General features: G+C 25.2%; 1 protein-coding gene and 1 long non-coding RNA gene across 3 annotated transcripts in view; one reads left to right on the top strand and one right to left on the bottom strand.

Moving 5' to 3' along the window:
* LOC122720280 overlaps positions 1 to 4,915 on the bottom strand; it is a 202,123-nt gene extending 197,208 nt beyond the window's left edge. Inside the window, exon 1 of the long non-coding RNA XR_006347739.1 lies at positions 3,663 to 4,915. This is a non-coding gene — a long non-coding RNA (uncharacterized LOC122720280). The remainder of the gene's footprint in view (positions 1 to 3,662) is intronic.
* Positions 4,916 to 5,676: 761 nt separating this feature from the next.
* Positions 5,677 to 14,616, top strand: part of LOC122720278 (atlastin) — a 35,410-nt gene continuing 26,470 nt past the window's right edge. The window contains exon 1 of one of the 2 annotated variants that reach the window (XM_043946869.1): positions 5,677 to 5,756. In XM_043946869.1, coding sequence (XP_043802804.1) covers positions 5,702 to 5,756 — 55 coding nt within the window. In that variant the 5' untranslated portion in view covers positions 5,677 to 5,701. Of the gene's footprint in view, positions 5,757 to 9,054; positions 9,127 to 14,616 lie in introns of those variants that run through there. The other variant, XM_043946872.1, reaches the window with a different exon arrangement.

The following is a 14,616-nucleotide window of genomic DNA, read 5'->3' as shown; positions in this document are numbered from 1 at the left end:
AAATAAAAATCTAAAACTAAAGTATAGTAACACGGATTATCTACCCTATTTAAATATATAAATAAACCAATTAAACCATTTTCCCACTTCCACTTTTCAAACAATCATCCATTGATGCTAACCACTTATTCCGGGCAAAACACACTTCTCAAATCAAAACATAGTTACAATTATACACGAAAAAAACTTAGACACGCGTTGCTCTTTCCCGAGTTTCCTCCATGCTGCGTGCACGAGATATGATAATAAAATGTTGCGCAACAAAACCGGAAAGCTTGAGGAAGAAAAGGAAAAGAGAAACTGTGATGAGGGTTCGTGACTGCATACGCGCTCCCATAGGTAACACTGACACGTTGGAAAAAACTAGCGGGAGATTGATGAGCCTGTAAGTGAAAGGGCCGTGCTGTTGAAAAACGAGACACATAACGAGAATTCCTTTTCCGAGTTTTGCAGGAAGAAAAAGAAAATCGCCGCCGTTACTCCCGAAAAAACACAAGGCGTAATTAAGCGGAAAGATAATTACTGGTCGCTGATTTCGAGCTAAACCGATATTTTACTCGTCCAATTTGACCTTACCGACCGAACTTGCTGTCTTCTAAATTTATATCCGCGTTATTTTTAAAAAAAATATTGTTATAAATATCGCTACAAATCGTTGAAAAATTAGATATTCATCGCGAATGCTTTGAAAAATTTTTACGAAAAATATTTATTAGCAAATTGTTTTTTTAAGAATTATTATTGATATAAATCCTTGACTGAAACTTTCTCTTACACGATTTTTAATTAACAATAAATGACAAGTTATATTTTAAATTTTCAAGTTTCATTCTATACAATTTTTATGATTTTAAAATTTTATATTAAAAAAAATTAATTATAATTTTCTTATAATTTGTTACAACATTTATTTAACATAATATACTCACATGTAATCTATTTAACTTTTATATATTATATAGAACATAAAATCTATACTTGTTTTGTTTTTTTTTTTTATATAAAATAATTTTTTAATATTTGTAACTTGTAATTTATAATGTATTTTAGCAATATTAATTTAATATAAGATAGATGAAGTAGAACATTTTGAGATAGATTAATTTTTAAATCTTTAATTTCAAATCATTCAAATTCGATCGATAATTTTTATTGCATAAAAAATAGAATATAAATAAAATATAAGTATAATTTGATTGAAACTTTAATGGGTCATCTAAAACGATATCAATTGAGAATCAAGCATCTAGTACATTTTTGATACCTAATAATTATTCTTAATAATAAAGTTTTATTATTTTTATTTAATAAAATGATATGTTATTTGTGTATGATGTTGAAAAAGAAACGAAAGAAATTTATTTTTTCTTTTTCATATGTCATCAAAATTAATATAATTATGTATGTTATGCAATATTATACAATTATACGAATTATAAGAATTTTTCGAAAAATAAAGATAAAGAAAATAATATAAAGATTTAAAATCAAGTCATCTTTTTCAATAACTTTATATAATGTACAGTAAGTGCTTTTTTTTTGATTATTCATTTCATATTGACATCATATGAGAAAAAATTAATTAATCGATAATTATGAAATGTCATTAATATTGTGAAACATGACATAACTTGACATGAAAATTAAATCATTTTAAATTTCACGGTTATTCAAGCAAATATAAAAATATAACACCAGAATATTATAATCCAATATATATATAAACAAAATACATGATACAAATATATGACAAAATATATTTATTATGAATATTATTACGAATATAATATTTTCATAAAATAAATTCATGTATAAATAGTTGATATTTGAATAATGACATTCAAAAGTTTACTATATTTTTTATTTCGAGTAAAATTAATCTTTTAGAAATTATTAATTTATTTTTATTACTATTTTCAATATATTATATGTTATTATTCGTAATAGGAATAGATACCATTCTAAAATTTATCAATGAATTAAAATATCGGTTATTATAAAAAAAATTCTAATATAAAATTTGATACATATTTATCTTATATTGCTTTATGCAATATGAAATGTTCGTGAGCAATCTTTAATTTCTATACAACATTAATAAATAACTTACAATTAACATAAATTTAATTTAAAGATTGAAATAAAGGTTAAACTTTACCAAAGTCCTGCTAAACTTTTAAAAAAAAATATCATATAACATATCACATAAATTATATAACATCATATTATATACATATCATATTTTACAATATCGTTTTGATGAATTAAATATGAATATCATGTCCGTATTTGTTGGAAGTGTCACATTGTCAAAAAATTTGTAAAAAATAATATGAAATTTGTTTTTAATTTATTTGTACATAATTATGATTTCAATGATTTTTTGATGTCATATATTTTTGATATCACATAATTTTAAATAATATATATATAATTGTAGGTTAAATTTTTATAAAATATTTATAATAAAATATTATTACTATTCTAGGAAATTTTATCTATAAATAAAAACAATTTTGAACCGAAATTACACTGATTGAAATTGAATAATGATATCAATATTTAAAGAATTCATGCAATATCCAAATTCTTTATTTGAATAGATACAATATTAATTAATACAATAATATTAATACAATAATATTTTCATCAATATTTTGAAACTTAATTTACCAAATTTAATTCAAAATCAAATATAAAAATAATAGAAAAAAATTTCAATACTGTTTGAAATTTTTCGATATATAAACAAAGAGAAATATAAGTAAACTAAGTTATTATTATTAAAAGCAGAGATTTTAAAAAATAAAAGCATCAAAAATGCTTGGTATTATATATCTTTATATATAATATAAATAAATTTATATATAATATAAAGATATTTAGATATTATAGCTTTTTCACGCGGAAAATTGATAAATATCTGCTTTAAGCATTAGAATCTAGTGGTAATGAAAAAAAGAAATAATTAAATGATTGAACTATGATTGTGTAGTCAAAATGTGATTATAGATGATTATCTTATTATGCCAAAAATTTCAAAGAAAAATTGGTGATTCTGGGAAAATTTCAAATAAATTTAATAAAAAGAAATATAATCGCGAAAGACAAATTGAAGGAAAATAATTCAAAAGATTTTTGTCCAGAAAATTTACTAGATGCAGATACATTGATTACTATTGTTAAAGAACATGTTGTTGAGGATAGAAATACACATCACATACGTGAAAAGCATATAATGCCTTTTCTAAGAATAGATATACGCATAGAATAGTCAATCATTCTGATCTTACGAATTATTTAGTAGTTGAAGATAAGATATACACTCAAGGAATTGAAATTACACAGCTTTTTAAGATATGAAATATATTTAAAAAAATTTATTTAACGGAATATCAAGAGTATAATAAATGTAAAAAATTAAATATAGACTTATTTAAAAATCATATAAAATATATTAAACCAGCATTGCTCATTGTTTCATAGTTCTTTTTATAATTTTTGTGAATTTATTTAATTTCCGTCAAAAACAAATGCAATATTCGTGTTCAACAAAAATATTTAAAAAAAAATCATAAAATGACATAAATACAAAAATCTTGATAGAGTACTAATAAAATAGTGAAACAAATATTATTAAAATTATTATTAAAATTACTCACCAAGTTAAATATGTATCACCAAAAACTCCAAACAAATTCCACATTCCGAGCCAGGCAAATTTAATAGTCCTTTGATGTTACATAATTTTTTAACCTTAAAGCATGAAAAAGCTGGCACAAAAAGCAAAAACAGCACGGAAGAAAAACAATTGAATGTCTCACCATAAATCACAATCAAACTTCACAATCACGTTCTCATAATTATGAGCAATATAGAAGCAATTACACGTTACGAACATTTGAAGTGAAATAAACTCCGTTTCGTTAAAAAGAATGAATGAAATGCGAAGGGCAGTCAAATGAAACTAAAACGATGCGAAAAAGAAATCAAGATTTGTTAAGATTTAAATGGCCCGCTAGCCGGTACACGATATATAATACCGTTATATATATGCGTGTATATATAATAAACGTAAATGTAATTGCCTTCGACCACTTTGATTTAAAGGACTTTAAACTTTATAAAAGTTTCACTCGCATTTCAACGTGTACGAAATGCAATATTACCCGCATAAATACGTTTTCGAACGTTCTTACACAAAAATAACTTCGAATTCGCGCACAATTTCAATGACTTGTTATAGGCCTATATATATGTGTATTAACACTTTTCAGGCGGCAACAAATTCAGCATTAAAAGAAACAAAGTTGACAGGCTGAATATGCAGCTGGCACACAGCTGATATACGACACTTGGCAAAAGGCTCATGACATTTGACGTCACGACGACAATGCATGGGCACATTCCACGCGCGTTAACCAGCTGAAAAACGCATGGGTTGGCGTTCCCTTAATGACCGAAGAAATCGAACAACGCAAATCGAAAGGCACAATGTTGCGCTACTATTTCGCGCTGGAACGATATGGTAATGTTTCGTTTCCCTCCTTTCCTCTCTCCTCCCTCTCGGTCGCCGTTGTGTCATTTGTTTACTAGCCCGTGCTCGACCACTCTACGCTGGTTGGCGCCTAATTGTCAATGTGCACGTACGTTCTGTCAAGCAACATTATCAGACGAAACAGCTGCTAGCTTATAAGGACGATTCGCTTGACAGGTCTGGATGCTTTATCACTGACGAAACGAATCTGAATTCACGTACGAAACAAACCACCGCGCACAGCATCCACATTCCACCATAGGGAATCTGCGACCGCGCAACCGCCGGGATCAAATCACATCCACCGGCGAAAGTAGTGCCGCGCTTCGCCGAAACCGCGAATCAGATGGATAAAGGACAGCTACGCGTCTTGAAACTAGTAAATGCAAAGTTTAATATTTATTTTTAACATATATATTTTTTTCATTGTTTTTTTTTGTTATTTTATTTTATGGAAAATTGAATAAGTAAATCTTTTTTTGAGAGAATTATTCCTAATTTTTTTCAGTGAGAATTTAATAAAATATTCTTTATATTGTAAAAATCAGTAAAAAATTAAAATGTTATTAAATTACAAATTATTACAATTATATATAGTTTTATTTTATATTATCATTTATAAGCAATTATTTCAAATATTGCTAAAATAAAATTCATTTCCAAATATTTCATTTTGAAAATTTAATATTTTATAATTTTTATACGTGATTGATTTGATTTTCAAATTTAATTTGAATATCTAAATTTAAAGAATTGACTGTAATTAATAAAAATTGAAATAAAAATGTAAAATTTCTTATAAAAATAAAAATATCGATTATTTATATCATAATAAATTTCAATAAAAAAATACATTAAAAGAAAATTTATTTTTTAGATATGTATCTGAACTCATTGATTATCTGTTTAAATTTTAAATTTATAATTATTACTTCGCTTTAATGAGAGTAAAAGTATTCCTGGGAAAATATTACCGTTCTTTTCACAACAATCTATTCACTTTCATTAATATTATTCTTTGCATTTACATTCAATAAACGTCTCACTATCAAATATATCGCGTGATTGTCACGAGCAAGTAAAAGTTAGCAACGAAGTTCGTTTTAACCTACGTAGTGAAACAGTTGCGCGCAGTTACGGAAGTGGCGTCATCCCTATCCCAATATGGCGGATATTCAGGAGAGTAAACAGAGTGGCAATTACAGCAGTTCGTATGTGGGTAAGTACTGCTATTATTTTTCAATATTTTATAACAATATAAAAAGAAAAGCACGGGAAATAGTAATGATACTATAAAATATTCTTTATAATCACTAAAATGTGCTCTGGAGTTCATATGCCAGCTGTAACCGCTCTCCGTTATACCTTGTGCTTTTTTTTGACATTTTGTCAATAGTTTAAGAACATTTTCAGCGTTATAAAAAGTGTGTTAACGTTTTTTAATAATTCAATTATATTCTTATTAAGTGGGAAATTGCTATAAGTTAGATTAATAACATGATGTGTAAAAAGTGTAGTCTGAATCAACGTAAATTATTGTTATAAATTATGTGTTTCTAATTTCATGAATTATAAAGTGTACGTATTTCTAATGAATATACTGCTTCATAATTATTACATTGAGACAATATATGTTCTAAAAGAGTGCAATCTTTAATAAAAGTGCTAAATAATGTTCACGATTATAGAGGTTAAAATACGCATCACAGATATTTTTTGTCAGAAATATATGACATTCTAGTTTCTCTATAAGTAACATAACAAACTCTAAATAGTGTAATTGTCTGTTATGAATTCATAATTACGTATAGTAACGTGATATTCTGTCAAAGGATGACGTAGTCTCAAAGCATGGTACGTATGTGCTGCCGTCTTCAGGAAAAGTTTTCAACTATATTTCTTGAAATGAGGGAATTTCAAATCGTGCTAATAATAGTATATTTGTCCTTGCTTTTTATTATTTATTATCAACAATGTTATCTACTGTACTTATATATTTAATTTATTACTGCATTATAAAATATTATTTGTGTAAACTAAGTCAATAATCAGATATTACATATATTATATTATGATAAGGAATAACATAATAATGATTAAGGAATAATATATGATACAAATCAATATTTATTTTTCTTTTTTATTCTATTGATTTTTAAAATTTGTTTTATTATTATAAATACATATTCCATTATATTTAAAAATTATCAATATATTGATTGTTGTTTTCAATTTGTTAGATATCAAGTTTCAAATAACTAAAATAGAATATAATATATATGTGCATTATTTATTCGAAAAAGATATATAATTGCAACGAAATACAATAATAAAACCTCAAATATGACATCGTTTTTAATAATTATGCTAGTCTATATAATAATCTAAATAATTATGATAAAATATACATGCCTAACGCGATAAAGTTTTAAAGAGAAATTAAAAATTATTTTCTTTAAAATCATTTAAATCATTTTTTTTCATATCAATAAATAATTTCAAGCATTAACTATAAATTTAAAAATTAAACTAAATATTATAATAGTATCATATATTTGAATTTATATTATATATTTTTCCAATTTAATACATTTCATTCAAATATATTTTTAATATAATGAATTTATTATTTTTTAAATATTATATTAAATTATTAATTATATATTGAATTATATATTCAATATATAATAAATTATATATTGAAGTTATATTTTCAAACAAAATTTAAATTTCACGAATATTGCGATTTAAAAAATTTTTTTTCAATTTTAGTCTATAAATGTTTGATTATTATTTACTCATTTTTTATCTCTTAATGTTTATTCTCATTTATTGCGCATTTATTGCACTTTCAGAAATTATTTTTGTAGTATCAAAAAATATGTTGAATATATTCCTTTGAATGCAAAATATGCAATGAAATAATGTCAAAGGTAGTAACCTCGAACTTACCGGTTTATACAATATGTGCTATGTAAAACAACATAAATTCGAGCACAAATCATTCTAACATTTATTTTATTTACATTATCATTCTTGTTGTTCAATACAGTTAATATGTTTAATTTAATTCTATTCGAATATTTACAATTAAACACTATATAAATTATTTACAAACATTTTCATGATAGGTTCTATAAAAAATTTCTTTATTTTTTATAAATATAAATACTTGAAAGAATTTTTTTTTTAGATTTTTTCGCATACATTTCGCGCGTTATATTTGTCCATAAAATCATGCTTACATTTCATCGAGTAGGATCTGTATAAAGTTTGGGAAAAACGTTATCCCTTTGCACAAGCAGGGAAGAATAGCCAAGAGCGGTGATACGTTGTACGAGAGAGAGCTATAACATTATTTCGCGTTAAATGAAATCTGCTACAATGAAACAGGTGGAAACAAGCAGACCAGAGTTCGAAAGCAATTGCGTTATGCAGAACCTCGATATTCAGGATTGGAAGTGAGAGCTGTATATTGGCATACCTATTCAACCTCGATACAGTGCGTGTTTTATTGAATTCTATCGATAGATTTACGCGTCCAATGAAAACGGGTCCTTTCGATAGTACACAGTATTTCTTTTCAATGGTAATGCATTTTATGAACTGGGTCATATAAATGATAAATTAGTAACAAATCTTTTGTGCGATTAATACAATTATTGTGATAGAAAATTGATATTACATATTGAATATAATGAATTCTTTATGTAAATATCCTTCATGAAAATAATCCACCTAATTCATTATAACAGATACCATATTTTAGAATATAAATAATGTAATAATATTATTATCATATTTTAATAAGTATTATTAATTGACATTTTGAAAGCAAAAGCAAGTATACTAATACAAGATTAAAGCATTTTCTATAACACAGTGATATCTGTCTCATCGATAAAGAAAATACAGAATTAGATAACACATAAGAAACTAATTCAATAAGATTAATATTAAGTTTTTCTTCACAAGACCAATACATGACGAAAATACACATACTCATACACTCCGCATCACGATAGATCAATCGCTTCATCGGTCATATATATTTTTTTCATATATATTTCTGTAGAGATCGTTGATTAAATTCGCATTGATTCACTCGAACGAGTTCGAAGATAGGCAACCAACGCAATTTCTCTAAAAAAAAAAAAAACACTTCATTCGTCCCTCTCCCTTCTCTCGTTTCTCGAATCCCCCCCGTAAACGATTGAACGTCTGTCTCAGTGGAATTGCGACGAGTCTATAAAAGATTTTTATGCGGCCGGGATAATGTCGTCCACTATTTCGAACAGCGACGCACATTCACGCTATAAAATAAAAGTGCGAGCCTCTATTGTTCTCGATACGTAAGACGAGAAACGCATGACTCGCAAAACTCTGCAACGTTTCACACGATCTCGCATCTAACTCTCGTAACTTTAACCGCAAGATCGCTACGGCATTCTTCAATTGGCTATATTTTTCTTATATGCTTCGCGATAAAGGCGAAATTGAGTTAGTCCGAGGCCGCAGTTAAACGCAACGTAAGGGCAATCGCACGCGATGATCTATCCTTCGGTTACAACGCTGAACGAAATTGTATAGTAAGTTGAAAACTATTTGACTTAATCTTTTCATATTACGCAACATAGTTTAATTGATTATTGAATAATGGAATAATACAATATGAATCATTTTAAAATATTTATTATATCAAAAAAATGTTTCATATATCAGATATGGTTTTTGAATAAACATAGCAGATCTTTTTATTTAAAAAAAGCATTATTTAAAAAATGAAGCTATAATATAATTTTTTGTTTTCATTATAGAAGAGAAATAGTTGGACAATGTATATGATAATGGCAATGATATTCAATAATGACTAATTCTTCGTCGTGGTTTTAATTTGCTGTGTAACAAGCAACATGACTAGCATCATTGAGTATCGCCATTGCGTTTTGCCAAATGCGATTTTGCTTTTATTGAAAACAAAAATGATTTTATAACTTCTTTTGATTTTTTTTTTTTTTTTTNTTTTTTTTTTTTTTTTTTTTAAGGAAAAAAGTTTATCAAAAAATATGGTTAAATTTTCTTCTAAATCTTTAATTTTTAAAATAAATTGATGATGAATATCAGCAAAAATGAATCCGTTTTGGGTATCTTTTAACTTTAATTATTATTTAAATGTCTATAATTTAATAACTAGTTATATTATTTTGTAGAAGTCCTCACAATCATTTCATGTCGAGAACAACTGAACTTATTATATAAAATTATATAAAATTACAAAATATTTATTAAATTTGAATTTTTTTTTAAATTGATTTTTTCAAACTGTGAATTCTGGGGAATAATTGTGGAAAAAATGTATTCAATACATTAAAATTTATAAGAAACTCTTATTAAAGATTACGAAATCGAAAAATATTCAAAATTTGTTGAAGTATATAATTAATTTAAATTGTAAATTATAATTAAAATTTAAATGAAATTTCTCTTTTAAAACAAAATAAGAACTTTCTAATTCATTTTATTCATAAATGAATAAAAAAATATATTTTTTTAATAATTTTAGAAGAAATATAGTTTTTATTTGTAAATAGTCAAAAAGTGGCAGTATATATATATATATATATATATATATATATATATATATAATACATAATTTTTAATCATTATATAAATATTCGTATAGTTTTACATTCAACACAATAAATTAATGCATTAATATTTATAATCATATGTCTTTGCATTTATTGCATTAGATCCAATCTTTTTCATGTTTGCAAAGGATGTATTCAGCATTTTCGATATTCGTTTTAATTAAAAAGATTTTTAGGATTCTTATGTTGTCAATAAGTTTATATTTAATAGAAAAGATGTTAAAATTTTATTTTTCTATGCTTTTCGTGCATCAAACATTTTTTAAAAATATTAAACAAAGGAAATAATAGTTTAATTGCATTTGTTATGTTACTTGTTGAGATTATTAGTTCAGAAAAAGATTTTGTGAAAATATAGAAAATTGATTAGTAGATTCTGAAGAATAAATTAGAATATTTCAAAATCTGTGCTACTTCAAATCTAGATCTTGATTTATTAAATCTGCAAAAATATTTAATTTTATACCGTGTGATACTTGAGAATCTTAAAAATATGAAATTGTTCATCCTATTAATATTCGAATACTGATTGACTTCATCCAATATTTTTGCTATATTTTCAAATTGGACATAAAAGAAAATTATTAAAATATATTAAATTGTTAATTTTAAAATCATAAAATATAGAATAGAATAGATAAATAAATGATAGTTATATTTAATAAATATCGATGAAATTTAATAATTTTGATAATTTCATTTTCAGCAGAGAGAAAAAAATTGATATTTAATTTATTCTTGGCCTACATGTTAGTAAATTGTAATTATTTCAACATAAAAAAAATCATATTATTTGTTATTTATATTTCTATACAATAATAATAAGTACAGTAATAATAAAAGTATTAAAATGTTGGAACTACTCAATGACGTTGAAAATTAGAAATTGCATAGAAAAAGAAAAGAAGAATATATTATTAGAGTTTTTATCTTAATCGTTTATTTTTATTAAGAAAAAAATTATTTTTTCATCTTTTCAACATTTTCTTATAATTATTTATCGTGATAGTAAAATTGACACATTAATCTGTAACTTTCCAATTTCTATGATCGCTACACATATTTCTATGATAACTACATACAATTACAAAAACAAGATCAGTGAATTCATCGTGTTATCGTCGAATTATGTTCGTTGTATGGCTTTCACTTTGCTTTCTTCATCAAATTCCTTTGAATTATAGCCTCCTGTATCATTATCTATGCAAAAATAGACAGTAGAACTTGTATTCCTAATTACACATCATAGCATTAGATACTAGTAAACATTGTTCACATTTCTCGAAGTAATTTCTTAGCACATAAGAAAAGTTCTTAACTTAAACCACTGTTAACCAGTTTCTTGGCTACATTGTTAACCTCAATTTCCCCAATAGGGACTTGAAGAAGCGCTGCCACCAAGGGATCCGTCCGTAAAAGCGGTGGATAATCCCTCTGCTTCTTGCAAAACTCATAATCAAACATAGTTGCATAAACTTTAGGAGAATCACAGTTATAACTTCACCTGTACAAATAACGTATATACGTATGTACGTAGGAAATAAAATCCTCCTCTAGAGAGATTAAAGATAGTCCAGGTGATTGAAGAAGATATGATAGTTATGAGTCGTTGCCTGGAATATGATCGAACTCATTTCTTCGCTCATCTTATCCCGTTATTCCTTCTTCTTGTTCATCCATCATTAAATTTATATTTTTTTTCTACTGTAAACCTCATTTATCATAAAATATTTGTGTTCGTGCGGCATCACGCAATGAAGCACAATGTATTATGGATGTCGTACAGGATGTCTTTTATTTCATGATATAACTGAGTATAGCTGGTTTTACATGAAAACATAAAAGAAAATTGAGTAAGTCTAAAAAATCTTTTTATATGAGACACATATCGTAATAATATATTGTTTCGCTTAAATTGTCATCATTAGACAATGGATATTTATGTAAAATAAACTTTTTATGAACATTTTAAATAAAATTAAAGAAATGGAGTTTAAATAATAAATAGAGATTTGCCTTATTCTTTAATATATCATAAAGCATATTATAACGTTTAACGTTTTGTGCTTTTTTTTTTTTTGCATATCGTGCATTCTGTAGATTTTGTATATTTCATTTTACATATATTTAAATTTTGCATAAATGCATAAATATCATACAGTCTAGTCATCATTTTATATTGCAACAGTATATTCTGAAAACTTTGTAATTTTTGCTTTTAGTGAGAATAATATATTACAAAAATATTAGTTGGAAATGATTTTTGATAAATGAAAGATAAAGATTTTAAAAAAAGGACAGGTTTATAACATACATAAAAATTTTATTTTTTATTTATTTTAAAACAGAACAATAAATAGTATCTGCTATATTTCATATATTTTTTTCATAATAATTCTTGCATACATATTAACTCTCTGCGAAGGAATGCCACGGTACGACGGTTCAAAGTTACAGTTAAAATTAAAATAAAAATTAAGTTAAATTAAGTTAAATTCTAATAAATACAATATTTAGTTACTAATAATATAATTTTCATAAAACAATATATATATTTTTTTCTTTATTCTTAATATTTAGATCTTCAATTTATAATCTCGTTTCGCATATGAAATATCCTATCTATCGAGAGAATCAAAGAAAATTCGGACAAAGAATATTATTTTAACATTATTTCAATGATTTAATGGAGAATAAAATATTTGAATAATATAATCCAAATATAAAAATAATTACCGCAAAAAAAAGTTAATGAAATATCAGATTAAAATTACATTTTTAATTTTCAATGTTTTCTCTACCGCTTTTTATTAAAAACGCCATTTTATGCAAATGCGAAGGGAGTGTCGCAAGTTAAGAACTTAACTATCGTAAAAGGGATCGCGAGATATTTGGAAAGCACTGATACGAAGGAAAAGGATGGTTTCTTAAATAAATATCTTGCCGTGAAAGCACGTCGTAACTTCTTACACCGCGAATTCGATCGTTAACTCTGTGGTTTTACAGCAGCCGTGTCCTGTAGAGATAGTCCAATGATGTTGGCGTGTCTGTTGCAATTCTTTCTGTTCGCTCGTGGATCGTAAATCGGCAACGTCTGCGGAAACGCGAGCGAAACAATCGAAAACGGGATATCGTGAATAATGAAGTATCACGAACGGTCAAGACGCACGTGTTTTTAGAAAGGAGAACGCGTCAGTTTTTTTTTTTTCTTTTTTTTTTCTTTTTTTTTTGATGTTGCTGTCTGGTTAAGTGGTACGTGTTTCCTTCTATGTTATAATTACCCGCTTGTGTTACCTGATAGTTTAGATATGTGACCTCGCATGATATCTTCGAACCGTAAATTTTTGAAAAATATTGCGTGTTTGCACGGAATTTTGAGAATAATTTATGAAGTTTATAAAGTTTATTTGGAAGTATAATTGAAATAGAATTCACGCTCCGAAATATAAATTTGTGTACATGTACGTGTTATTAAATTTAGTGTGTGTTTTTATTTCGTGGTAATAAAAGTTCATGAAAGTTCATTGATTGAAATTGATACATATATTGATCTATTTTTGAATTGCAATTCTTTTTCGTGTGTTTAAAAATGTGAAAGGAATAAACATTGAAATCTATTACATTCAAATATAAGGTAAATATAATTCGATTTGCATTTATTTTAAAAAATAATTATTATTAAATTAAAATTATTTTTTTTTATTTTTTAACTTGTATTTTTTTGCATTTTATGAAATAGAGAAAAGATATATAAAATGATATATAAAATATATAAAATGAAAATTTAAATTAAATAATTCAATGATGATAGTTAAATTAAATGATTAAACTTAATTTTGACGTAAAATTTCTTCGTTTTATTTTCATCTTCATAAATCTGAAAAATATTCTTCAGTGAAGAATATTTCCTCAAGTGTTTTCGATTGAATTATATTCGAATCTCATTTATTTTTTTCTATCTCGATCATACATATTGACGTCACATCATGATTAGGTATAAAAATCGATAATGCAGAATAACAATTCAAAGTTCAAATCATTTAAAATACTGAACAATAGTGCAATCAAACATAAATATTCATTAAAATTTAATGATTTCAATACAAAAAATATTTTATTACATCATTATTCTTCTTTAAGAATTTTTTTCATAATTTAAGCATAAAAATATTTTTTGAGAATCTTATTTAAGAAAATTAATATCCATTTATTTTAAAGTAAACATCGTTTGAACATGTTTTTCCTTATTTTACACAAATATTTATTTTCTCTTTAATAATCTAAATTTTTTGTTTACATCATCTATTGCATCGTCATGCACATCATAGATATACGTTTGTTAATTTTTAAAAAAAATGATAAAAAGATAAGAACGACTTGTATTTATAAACATTATATATATTTATAACCATATAACATATCATTTAA

The sequence above is a fragment of the Apis laboriosa genome, unplaced genomic scaffold, assembly GCF_014066325.1.
Source record: "Apis laboriosa isolate Shangri-la unplaced genomic scaffold, ASM1406632v1 scaffold122_cov146, whole genome shotgun sequence".
Lineage (NCBI taxonomy): Eukaryota > Metazoa > Arthropoda > Insecta > Hymenoptera > Apidae > Apis > Apis laboriosa.
The sequence above is the reverse complement of the archived record's forward strand: the minus strand, read 5'-3'. Positions and strand labels throughout refer to the sequence as shown.